Below are 12,807 nucleotides of genomic sequence, written 5' to 3' on the forward strand. Positions count from 1 at the left end.
ATAACCACCAGCTGAAACATGCAGGAAGCATGCCTGAGCCAAGTAAGTGCCCCCTTCCCCCTCCCCCACTGGGTGTGACTGATTCTCATTATTAAAGTCATGATGACAACGAATCTTTCATTCGGTTCAGCTTCAGTGTGAATGTTTACAGCTCCACAGTCTCCTGGACCGGACACATCCACTACATAACCATGACGAACATCACCATTGAATACTGGTAAGTGTGTGGTTTTTAAAACCGATTCAGCTTCAGGTGGCCATCGATGTGTATGCAAGCGAAGGATTTCTGCAGACGTAAAGGATTCAAAGATGACAGTGCTGAGTGTGTTTTTCCCTTTCTGCTGTCAATCAGTTTATAATTAAAAAGCACATTTCAGACAAATCAATTGAAAGAAGTGCTGTACAAGCAACTGAGCAAACGAAACTAAGACCGAGAGGTGAACGCACCCTGAAGAGTCAAAGAAGAGAGAATGTAATTAGAATATGACCTGAATAAGAAAACTAATTAAAACCAAAAAAAACTACAATAAATCATGAAATACAGCAAAAAATTGAAATGATGGTTGAATTGAAGTTTTGCTTGAAAACATCAACTTTTTCAGTTGGACCCTCTGGAGGCTTGTTCCAGGGTTTTAGAGCGTAATTAAAAAAAAAAAAAAAAGAAGGTGTTTGTCTCTCACTGCAGCCGAGGATGAGGCTACGCAGCCCGCTACCAGCAGCTGGCCAACGCCCTGATGACCATTCCTGGTGTGCAGGTATCGGGATTTCAAGGGCGGCCAAGTAGGTTTCTCTCACCTACTGTACAGTTTTTTTGTTGTTTTTTTTTTGTTTTTATATTTCAGCATAGAAAAGGAAAAAAAATGCTTCAACAATAGCAATGTAAAAAAAAAAAGTTCTTATGGCAAATTATGAATCTCATCTCATCATTTTAATTTAGTTGTTTACCATCTCCTTACTTGACCCCTGCTGGCTGTGAGCTATCAGACGCCCTACAGTCTGAAATAAAACCTGGCTGTCATCATGTTGAGGCCGGTGTAAACGTTCTGAAACCAGATTGCGAGTCAGACCTGTGACCCAGTGTCTGGATCCGTGATTACGATGGGTCTGACATGTTGGCACTTGTTGGGCTTTGGCGGCAGCTTTCCTGGCTCAGTAGGTGGTGAGCTGAGGTCATGTGTCGGCGTTAGTTTTGGAAAAGAACCCCCCCCCCCCCCCTTAAAGTATTACTGCTGTTGCAACATCAACAATTGCGCCCTCTGCAGGTAGTGATGGTTACAGCTGCCTTTTACTCTTTCCATCTGAAATATTGCTTTTGCTGCATGGCTAAATTTGATTTTTTTTTTTTTTTTTTAAAGATACAGAAACATTTTTATTACAATGGATGTAAAATGATAGTTAATTCGAGGCCTTTTAACTCATATTTTTCCCTGAAAGACTTGTACTGATGACGAAAAAACAAACGGTGTAAATAAATATAAACCGTTTCCAACTTCTATTGATTAGAATTTTTCCTTTTCGCCCCACAGACAGCTTCGAGGTGAAAGCGGGTAATACAGTGATCTACTCCAAGTTGAATGAGGGAAATTTTCCTGATGCAGCAAACGTGAGTGCAACACACGCGCTGTATTTACGAAGTCACATATCATTCATAATATTGCATTAAGATGCCATATTTTAATGGACTGCTGATAATTTGCTCATCGACTCTTGATTCTCAGTAAGACGCAGATTAAAAAAAAAAAAAAACACCCCCAAACGAAATATTAAACATCGCATCTGACTGTGTTTGATGTAAACAGATAATGGAGAAGGTGAGGAAGCTTGTCCCTGGGGGGCAGCAACAGCAGACACCCTATCACCAACAGGGATACTGTCAACAGTGGGGATCCTGTCAACAGTGGAGACCCTGTAACCGTTAAGAGCTGCATTCACAGTGAAAGATCAGTAAATGGCCCGATTATTTAGAAACCAAATTAAGTCAGACGTTAAAGTATGAAACATGATTGACAACCCAAACCAAAGGCTAAAGGACCACCGCGGGGCATGCAGAAGAAGACGAAGAAGAAGAAGAAGAAGAAGACGGACCTTTGATGATCTTCACTGTGAATCCAGACAAAGTGATGATGAGAGCCACTCGGAGGTTCCAGCTCTGATCTGTTCTTCTGTTCATGAATGTACACACTGAAATCCTGAGGTGTGTGCATGATGCAGTTCCAGAAGCGTTTCAGCTGATTTGGAGCCTGAAGGCTGCTCTCATCATGTTTGTCTGCCGCATGCAGATACAGTGGTAAAACTATAGAACTGCATTTAAAGGGTAACGGGCTCTATATTAACCCACATATGGTGTATATTTCTTTTCAAGATGTCTCCAAAATGTTTGTGTGCATCGTGCACAGGTGAATGTACGTGTATTTACTGGTGAGGTGAGAGTTGTGTCTCGCTTGTCTCTTTACCATGGACTCAGACACATCCTGGGGACCTGTTCATTCATTCATCAACACGTTCTAAGTCGTTCTGGACAAAATTTTTGCCAGACATTTATGTTGTTGTTGACAAGTCCTTATTTAAATCAGAAACTTTTTTTCCAAGTGAATTAGCCAGAAATAGGAGGGAGATTTGAAATAATTTTGTGAAATTTTAAAGGAACGTGACAAATAAATAAAATAAATAATTATTATAACTCAGACAATTATGGACAAACAAAAACAGATCCAAAGTGTTAATTAATGAACTTTAATTAGGGGTTTTGTTGCTTCATTCAGGTGAACTACCTTCTCTGTTTCCAGTCTTCATGGTAGAAGCTAAATTAGCCAGCTTTATATTTACAGTGCAGGTGATAGACAGGAATCTGTGGTGGCCCTGGGAGCTCAGTGCACCACAAGTCTGTATTTCTATATTTGTGTCTGCTACATAAATAAATACTTTCAAAAGAACATAAACACTTTGGATCTTTTATCTATAATGTGATGTCTAGTGTGTGTGTGTGTGTATATATATATATATATGTACACATATAAATATATGAATATATGCATATGTATGTGTATATATATATACATATATGTGTATATATTTATGTATATAGATGTATATATTGTGTGTATGTATATATGTCTATACATATAAGTGTATGTATATATACATATATGTTTATAAGTGTGGATATATATAGGTATGCATATATTTATATGTATATGTGTATATATATACACATATGTATGTGTATATGTATATATTTATGTCTATATGATGGTGTGTGCATATATGTATGATACAAAGACACTTATATATGTATATATGTAAATAAATGTAAATGTTTTATGTATATACACATCGAATACGTAATGCCAACAGCGCATGCGTACTAAAACCGAGCAGTCTGCCTCAATAGTTTGTGAAATTAATATAACTTATAATAATTATGATAATAATCACAAATAACTTAATACGTTTTCCATGGCGTGTCTCGTTGTGTCTGTCACGCTTCATTGATATTATTGGTGGCGCGTGACATGATATGTTACCAAGCTAAAGAGAGTTAGGATAACCTAGCATAAATATTAGCTAGCTTGCTAAACTGTTTCTCCGAGTCACTCACGGCACCATGAATGAAGTAACGGTAACGTTACAGTACCTCAAAGTAATGCTAGGGTCGCCCAGGCAGCTGCATGCTAGCAGACGAGATAAGACCGGGCCAAATTGGGGTAAACGCTTCGTCGCTTAGCAAAAACCGTTGAGGGCGGCGTCTATGTTCAGCAGCGCGCGGACTGTGTTTTCAGCTGACGGCATTGAGGAGGAAAAGGCGTTACTGGTCGAAGTTTTAACTTCATGGCGGAAAGAAGACGTGAACGCACGTCCCGAGGACATCCGAGAGGCGCGTTTCGAATCAGATTTATGACGCTGCTTACTCACCTGCCTCTTACCGACAGAGACATGCTGACTGACCTCTTGATTAGACGCTGTGCTGCGTAATGAACACCAATAACAACCCTATAAGGAATTCTACCTCTATAAATGTATTTCTGTGTAAATGTTGGCACTGTCGGAGAGACTGCTTTATGTTTACTGAGATGATAGTGCGTATTGCTCTTATATTTAACTCCTCCTAACAAGTGTTTGGAACTATAACTAAGCCATCGAAAGCAGGTGTTTTTTATTTTTTAATGTGAAAAATATAAAAAAAGTAATATATATCGGTCATATATATATATATATATATATATGTTGAGACAAATGTATTGTAAGTTTGTGTATTTATGTTTTTGTTCATACATATATAAACATATACATGTGTATGTATATATGTATCTACATATGTACAAAAATGTATTTATGTATATGTTTATATATGTACATGTATAAATGTATCTATTTATGACCTGGAAACCCATCCAGGGTGAACCCCTCCTCTCGCCCAAAAGGATGGATGTATTGACATACATACAGAACATTTATGCATGTATGTATGTACATATATACACAAAAATAAATATGTACATATGTATGTACATGTATACACACAAAATATGTATGTATATATATTCACAAATATATGTATATATGTACGTCTATAAACACATATTTATGTACATAGATACAAAAATATGTTAGTACATATAGACACAAATATGTATGTACGTACATATACATACAAATATATGCACATACATACATCCATTTTCTTCCACTTATCTTGTTAAGGGTCAAAGGGGGGCTGGAGCCTATCCCAGCAGCCTTCAGGTGAGAGGCGGGGTTCACCCTGGACAGGTCGCCAGTCCATCGCAGGGCCAACACATAGAGACAGACAACCATTCACACTCACAGTCACACCTACGGTCAATTTAGAGTATCAATCAGCCTCGTCCCCTCTTGGTGTCTTTGGACTGTGGGAGGAAGCTGGAGTACCAGAGAGAACCCACACAGGAACAGGGAGAACATGCAGACTCCACACAGAAAGATCCCGTGATCGAGCTGGGATTCGAACCTGGAACCTTCTTGCTGTGAGGCCACAGTACTGACCACTGCACCACCGTACTCATTTTTGTTTTTCCAAGTAAACTGAAGGATCAAAATATGTTTTAGAGGGACAAATATGATTCAGTCAGTGAATTTAGGTTTGGCTGTGACATTTGCATCCTTTAAACTCTTCAGATGGAGTTTAAAACCAGTTCAAGCAGCTAACGGCCCCTCCGGTCTTTGCGTTATGACCTATAGATTTTCATTTTTTTTTTAAAACAAAAAACTGTGACCTAATGACTCTGAATCAGTGCCAGGTGATTTACCACAATAGAAAAATATGATCACTTTTCATTGCATTTTGTTTATTCTATTCTATATAAGTATCTGAATGTAAAATGAATCCTTAACTTTTTTCCAATGAACCTTGAGTGACAAAGTACAGATACTTCATTAAAAGTAGAGTTGTCAGAGTTCGGTATATTGTAATACATATCTGTTGTTTTGTTTTTGTAGTAATTGCAGATTTGGGTGTGGTGGGACAGAACAATCTACACCGTTTAAAGGTTGCATTCGAATCAAAGTTCTAATATGGATGCAAGGTATTTTCAGTATGTTGTTCCATATCGTGTACAATGACTCCTCTACTGACATGTAAGCTTTTAGGCTGATTAGCCTGGCACTGACACAGCAGTTAGAGCAGTCCTTCAAGGGGGCAACTTTTTGTACATTTCCGAGCCTGAAACTACACGTTCTTTCCATCAATGTCTGTACTTCTACCTGTGTAAGATACACAACTACTACCAACCTTCTGAAGCAACTCGTAGAGGATTTCACCTCTGAATACAATGTTAAAAATGCAATCTTCTCCAGGAGCCTCACTGCTTCTACTGGTAATGTTTACTGTAAGCAGCTTCGGTCCGGAGGAAGTCATTTAAAGAAGCTTGTTGTGTAACCGGAGCACCGCAACAGTCGGCGGAGCCTCAGGACAGACGCCGCAACATCTCTTATTAATGACAATATGTCTGAATGACGCCAGGGAGGGAGAGGCGCTTCGCCAGTTACGTTCAAACACGAGACTCACAACTTATATGATCTTTTTATTACAAAAACAGTGAAATAAATAGAACAAAACAATGTAAAAATATAATGTTTTAAGAGATCTGGGAGGGGGGGGGGGGTCATCGCAACGGTTTGATCTAATAAGTTTCAAATTAGATTGGTCCCTGGTTTGTAGATCAACAAGAGAAACATTTCACAACATATAGCACCGTCGTCGGTCGTCAGCGCTGCCGACCGTGTAAGTCACAGACATTTCACATGAAAATAGGACAGACTCCAAAACAATGACTCAACTGAAGTAGCTGTGGGTCGGTTAGAAAAAAGGGCCACTGCTTACAGTTTCATTTCATATAAATATAATATATTAATTTATACATTGTACACTAGAATGGCTCTATACCACATACACAACTCAGGTAAACACGTGAAGTAAAGGCAGCCGACAGTTTTCAAATCAAAAATCAAACGTGGAGGGAAAAATTGCCATGAATCATTTGTTTAGCTGCACAGTTGAAAATACAAACTCCAAACGCGACCTGTGCTTCTGTAACGTTCCTGTCACACAAACTGGTGTCACTTACTCCAAAATTTCTGAAGGCATTGAGATCATTTTTACAATCTTAAGGAGCAAGTGTGTGTGTGTGTGTGTGTGTGTGTATGTGTGTGAGGGGGGTGGGGGTCCAGAGTGTGTGTAAACATTCAGCCCTGAATTTACTACAGATGAAGCCTGTTTTTGCAGCATTGACGTAAGAATGGACGAACTCTCAACTAAATTGTGCCCAATGAGAATGAAAACTTGGATAAGGACGTATTTAAGAAGGTAAAAGGCTAACTAGCGCAGCAGGAAGGTGAGTCCAGCGAGGCCCACTCCGGCGACTGCAAACAGCGCCGTCTTCATACACGAGTCACGACTGACCTCCCGGGTTCTGTAGAACTTACAGAAGCCCTCCTGCAAAACACAAGAGGGGTAGAATAGTTAGCGTTGTCAGCAGGAAAATGCAGTTTGCAGGGTTTAGAATACAAACACATGACTTCCAGCGACCCGTGGCTTTGCTTGAGTTTACTGGTTTGCCAAAACAATAATTAAAAAAAAAAAGACACTGTCACCAAAAGCTGCTCCGGACTATTACAATGTTATTGTGAAGAATAAAAACAAGTGTCTGACGCCATCTAGTGGACTGGAGATGTGCCGATCACAGTCTTTTGTCTTAAACTCCTGAGCGGCTGCTGACAAAGACAACTACAATATCTAACAAGGAAAATTATACTGTTCAGTCAGATTTTTGCTTGATTAAATAAACAAATCTGAAGATGTCGCTATCATCCAAACCCTGCTGGTGGCGATGAAGCCTCATTTCACACATGAAGTCTTTCCCATGAATGTTCCAGCATTTTTCCAGGAAGATGTCATGTGTGAATGAGAACCAGAGTCGATTTTCTGGCAAACCTACACTTAAAATTTCCCACCTAAAGACCTGGTAGCGTTCATGGGAAAACGCTGGGAATGCTGTGTTTGGACCGAGGAACAGGCACGTTGCAGGGAATTTGCACATCAAGTGTTGCGTCAGTGTGGTGGAAGGCGTATGGTGCAGCTTAATCTGCCACTTGTTTATGGCAGCTCCGTGGGATTTGAGAATCCTGAGAGTGGAACCAACATCTTTTATTCTTGGCACATTTCGGGTTTCAGGATTCCCCAGGGACAAATATTTTTCAGTCAGGTGGTGTTGCCAGTACCTGAAGCTCAACAATTGTCCTGCAGGTTTCTAAAAAATGTAATAAGAAAAGAATGATAAAGCTGAAGAAATGTCACTCAGGGTTGTAGGCGCTGCTCATTAAGAAAATAAATAATTGACTGGACTGATTGGATTACTTGCTCACGTTAGCTACATGCAAACCAACATTTGCAGGTTCCTGACTATTAAACCCGTAGATTTGCTGGTTTTTGTTTTGTCAATTGTGGTGAAACGTTTGAGGGTTTTTGACTTTGGGACGGACAAAAGCAAATTAAACATCTTTTTGGGGCAGTGAGGAATGACCATGAGCAATTTTCAAGATTTCTTGACATTTTAAGTAAAGATTCATACAATAATCAACAATCACTTGAAAATTTGTGCCAATTTTCTAGTTGACAGGAACCTCCATTATTTACCGGTTGCGGGGAGTCCAGATAGGAGTCAGACCCCCCTCCTCTGTGGCTGTAATTCTTCATCACGTTTTTAAGCGCTGTCCTAGTGAGCGCACCTGCTCTCCGCTCCAGGTGTTTGCTGCTTTACAGCTGCTTGTTTTTCTCAACACACCACACTGACTTTCAATATGGCCAATGCCAAGTTCAATACACTGGGGCTTTGACTGTTACTACAAAGTCCATCTGGCCGAGCTGGTTTTCGTGTGTGTTGAGACCAGCTGCCGGCTGAAGAAAGGAGGGGTGTGTGTTTGTGTGGGGTTTGGGAGGGGGACGGGGCAAAGCCATTCACAGAAGCAGACGTTCAACTGCTCATTTAGGAGGAACTTCAGCGAGTAACCCTTCACACAATTTCCAGTTTTAAAAAAGCCACAAGGATAGTTTTTCTTTTAAACTCAGCATTAATCCGCACATCAATCATGATAATCTAATCTCAGGATTATTTTATCAGACCCTGAATTTACACTGACGAGGTTTGTTTCCCCCGGAGAGAACAAACATCATAATCTGCAGTTCATTTGCGGCTAAACACATAAATCTGACCCTAAACCAGAGCAGAACCTATTACACTAGGCTGCCTCCACAACTTGCGGCTTCCAAAACATCACTTTCATTTTCATGCGACTGGGAATTTTTCTAACACTTCAAACTGACTCGACACCTTAGATACAATCAAAACTCTTCTCTTATCTTCAGTCAGCGTGTCTGTCAACCACCTCCGCAGTCGCGCCAGAACAATTCTGGATCAGAATATCCACCTACCCAGCCATCATTCGCCAGCAGCCAGTCTTTCTTCTCTCCTCCCAGGTAATCAGCAATGGTCTCTGCCAATCCCCAGCAGTTTCCAGGCCCCTGCCCGAGGTCCAGCCCCGGCCTCACCACTTTCTGTTCCATCAGGAGTCTGGCCAGCACCCCAGTAAAGGTAAAAAGGGACACAACCCTCCCCCAGTTCAAGTGTCCATCTCCCACCAGCTCTTCCATCACCTTCCTGAGACTGGAACAGGGGTCCGCCCCGCACTGCCTGAGGAAGGTCTGAGCAAGAGAGTGGAACCGAGCCTGGTGCTGCGTCTCCATGTCCTGGGCGAGACGCCTCATGGCAGCAGCTGACTCGCTGGGAGGTGGAGGGGCTGGTCGGGGGCTTGTGCAACACAGGGACAGGTAGTCCTTAGCCAGAGCCCGGGTGTCTTTCCACAGCCCACACGACATTTTCTATTGGAGGAGAAAAACACTGAAAATCATTTATAGACACGGTAGAGGCTGGTTGACTGGTAGGAGTAAAGCTGCTGTGGAGAACAGAAGACATTGAGTGTGGAGGGGACAGGAACTAACTATTCATTTAAGATTTATCTACTAATTAATCTGTATTAGAATCTTCAAACAGTACATTATACCCAGAATCAAAAACACCAAATGTATTGCACATGGGTCATGTTTGAAAATGCTACTTTCGGCTATGAACAATCATGTCACCATGTATTGGTCTTTCATTTAAAAAAAAAATATAATCCCTCTACTAATTGATATTTTAAACCAACCCAGTTTCGCTCTAGTCTTCTTTGTTCATCATCAATGATGAGGAATCAACACACATACGACCAGTCTTACCGAATACTTTGGAATGAAAAAAAAAATGCCAATTTTACAATAATAACGTTTGCATGGTTTTTTTTTCCGTATTCAGAAAAAGAAAAGTCAAAAAATACAACATCATCATGCAACCCTAAAAACTCTGTTATTTGGTTAATGTGTGACCAGTCATTTTCCGAGGATCATCTAATATGTTCATATCCTGCTTCCTTTTCGCCACAGAATCATTTCGTTGATTTATTCATTGAATACTTACAATATGCAGCTTCTGTTTTTGCGGAGGTAGGTGTAACGGTCACATTCGGCCGTTTTTTTTCAAACAAGGTGCCGAACTGCTAATTTAAAGGGTAACGCTGGTTTGAGGCCAACGTTACTGGTTCGGAGCTTCTGCTAATTTTAGCATTCAGAACGAAAATTGCAACTGGCGCCCGTCAGAGCACCCCGGGGAGGGATACCGGAGAGGCTAAATACGGCTAATTTAATAACATAGCACACCGACAGCAGCACCAGAGTATTCCGAGCTTTTCATAACGTCAATTATTATATTTTGTTGTCTTAATTGTTGAAATTACACCTTGCTAGCTAGCTAGCTAGCTAACCGGCTGCCTTTGCTCTGTCACCAGAGCAATGGAGGACACAAAGGATTGCCTTCACCAAGGCTGAGCTGACTCCCGGCTCTGCTGCCGGGGCCTCGTCAGCGCTTTACCACCGTTTAAAACCGGTAAGGAAACCTCTCTACTTGGCCGCAGATATTTTGGAGATACAAATACATACAGGTACTATAGTATTCCGTGCGTATATGAATGAAGGACTCACCCTCCCAGCGATATCAGCCTGCTCTCTGCACATACGGAAGGCAGAAGGAGAACCTCCCGTCGCTGGGACTGGCTCAACATTTAGCTGCTGACTCCGCCCCCGCCTGCTGCCCGTAAAAAAACCCGCAAGATTCCCGTCAACACCCGGATATTTTCATATGCGCATAGAAGTAGAAAAGTATCGCGATGGAAATGAATGAAACCCATGAATTCAGTTAAAAATAATAATAAAGACGTAATAAAGAACCAGAAGCATGGAAACACAAGTGCCTTCTGATTCAATGTAAGAAAGAAACATGGAATCGGAATAGAAAAATAAAATACGATAGGTGCTTTACAATTAAGGGCTATGTTTAGAAATACACATAAAACAATGTTAATACATCTACAAGTTTAAATATGAATAGTAACACTATGAATTTTTAGCTGAATTATTGCACATTATTATGTACAGTAGTTAGTGAAAAGATTAATTCTTGCAAAAGAAATTCTGGGTTATTGCACTGAAAATGTCATGTCATTCTTTAGTGCACAGTCCAGATTGTTTAGTGAAAAAATACTGAGTTTAATCAGTGAAAAAAATATTAGTGGTCATAAGTTGATAAGTTAAAAGAATAAACAAATTTATACATTTGTTTTTCAATATTTATGAAGCAGCTAGAAAACAAACCTTTAACTTTATTTACTAATTTAATGTTTATGACAATTCAGAAAAAGCTCTGATGGAGACGCTTCACTACGTTTTATGAATGAAACAAGCAATTATTCAAGAACACAGGACGCACATTAATCCAAGTTGAAGCATGAATGGGGGGGGGGGGTGATGAAAGAATCATCTATCGGCTATTTTGTGTTCATTTTCCCTGAACAGTAGCTGAAATCACTTCAGTTTGCATTTCAGCTAAAGAAACTGCTTTGTGTGTGAATGTCGGTCGTGCCTTCATTATTTACATGTACGTAGATCTGGCTTGAAGCCCTGGGGTCAAAGGGTTTACAGGTTCGTTCACCACCATCAGTCTCACGATCAGCTCCACAACTTCAGCACGAGGAAGTGAAGAGAACACGCATTTATAGTAAAAGATGAGGTACTTCCACGCATCTGGTGTAAATTTGGGGGATTCCCTCTCTGCCCTCAGTTCAGTCTGTGGCCTCGCTGTGTAGGTCAGGGTTTTCAAATGTTTTCATGTCCCGGGGGCCCACATTGAGAATTCTAATTTGTGTTCAGACGTCTGTTGCCAACAAGTCTGTGTAATAAATACAACTGTGTTGTAAATTTTATGTTGTTTTTTTAAATTTTCAAAGTGATTTGGAACTTCTCAGATACTCGCTTCTCCTTTGCCAAACGTACCTGGATTCTTTATAAACATGGGAGGACATACCATGACAAACAAGAAATTAGTAAAAAAGTAAATTGTTTGGAATTAGGGTATTTTTAAATGACCAATGTGAAAAAAAATGTAATAAGAAATTTTAAAAAAAGAGTCCATCCATTGTCTTCCGCTTATTCCTACATTAAGGGTCGCGGGGGGGGGGGGGGGGGGGCTGGAGCCTATCCCAGCGTCAACAGGCGAGAGGCGGGGTTCACCCTGGACAGGTCACCAGTCCATCGCAGGACCGACATACAGAGACAGACAACCATTCACACTCACAGTCACACCTACGGTCAATTTAGAGTATCAATCAGCCTCGTCCCCTCTTGATGTCTTTGGACTGTGGGAGGAAGCTGGAGTACCAGAGAGAACCCACACAGGAACAGGGAGAACATGGAGACTCACACAGAAAGATCCCGTGCCTGAGCCGGGACTTGAACCTGGAACCTTCTTGCTGTGAGGCCACAGTGCTAACAGCCCTCCCGGCAGCCCCAAATCAAGTGTAATTAAATTAAAATTAAACCTGTTTCTTTATCAAAGGGTTAAATGAATATCATGATTATGATAGCAATCACAATCACCCCTAAAGGAAATGAAAAAGGAGGGTTTTTAATGGTTGAACACAACAAGCTTGATCTATAGTTCCTATGTAAGTCCAACCAGGTACAGCGGACAGTATTATAAAGTTCCTCTGTATACCTTGAAACTTGATTACTGCTGCAGTCGGTCTTTTGCCACAATGCAGCAATAACAGGGAAAAGTTCATGATTGAAATGACATAGAGAACATTGGACCTTTGACTTCTTTGTGGAAAATGAAGACGTGTCAGTCAGAC

The 12,807-nt window shown here is 40.7% G+C and overlaps 1 protein-coding gene and 2 long non-coding RNA genes across 5 annotated transcripts in view; 2 read left to right on the forward strand and 1 right to left on the reverse strand.

Annotated features, from left to right (window-relative positions):
• Window positions 1-76: 76 nt before the first annotated feature.
• Window positions 77-2,926, forward strand: LOC147269629 (uncharacterized). Its single transcript, XR_015111509.1, has 4 exons — window positions 77-217; window positions 686-780; window positions 1,527-1,603; window positions 1,800-2,926. It is a non-coding gene; the product is annotated as an uncharacterized LOC147269629 (long non-coding RNA).
• Window positions 2,927-6,039: 3,113 nt separating this feature from the next.
• Window positions 6,040-10,764, reverse strand: bcl2l10 (BCL2 like 10). Of its 2 annotated transcripts, none has more exons than XM_086188143.1 (3): window positions 10,604-10,764; window positions 8,963-9,409; window positions 6,040-6,967 (listed from the first exon to the last, which is right to left on the reverse strand). In XM_086188143.1, exons 1-3 carry the CDS (start codon window positions 10,634-10,636, stop codon window positions 6,851-6,853), a joined length of 597 nt encoding a protein of 198 aa, XP_086044269.1. In that variant the 5' UTR covers window positions 10,637-10,764; the 3' UTR covers window positions 6,040-6,850. The 2 variants fall into 2 exon arrangements, with proteins under 2 accessions (XP_086044269.1, XP_086044281.1); XM_086188155.1 differs by lacking the exon at window positions 10,604-10,764 and adding an exon at window positions 10,044-10,293.
• The window catches only part of LOC147269631 (uncharacterized), a 20,682-nt gene continuing 17,997 nt past the window's right edge, over window positions 10,123-12,807 (forward strand). For both annotated transcript variants that reach the window (XR_015110468.1, XR_015110469.1), the window contains exons 1-2: window positions 10,123-10,298; window positions 10,411-10,508. This is a non-coding gene — a long non-coding RNA (uncharacterized LOC147269631). The remainder of the gene's footprint in view (window positions 10,299-10,410; window positions 10,509-12,807) is intronic.

This window comes from Aulostomus chinensis, chromosome 2 (genome assembly GCF_037954235.1).
Source record: "Aulostomus chinensis isolate RoL2024-O1b breed Wild chromosome 2, RoL_Achi_v1.0, whole genome shotgun sequence".
Lineage (NCBI taxonomy): Eukaryota > Metazoa > Chordata > Actinopteri > Syngnathiformes > Aulostomidae > Aulostomus > Aulostomus chinensis.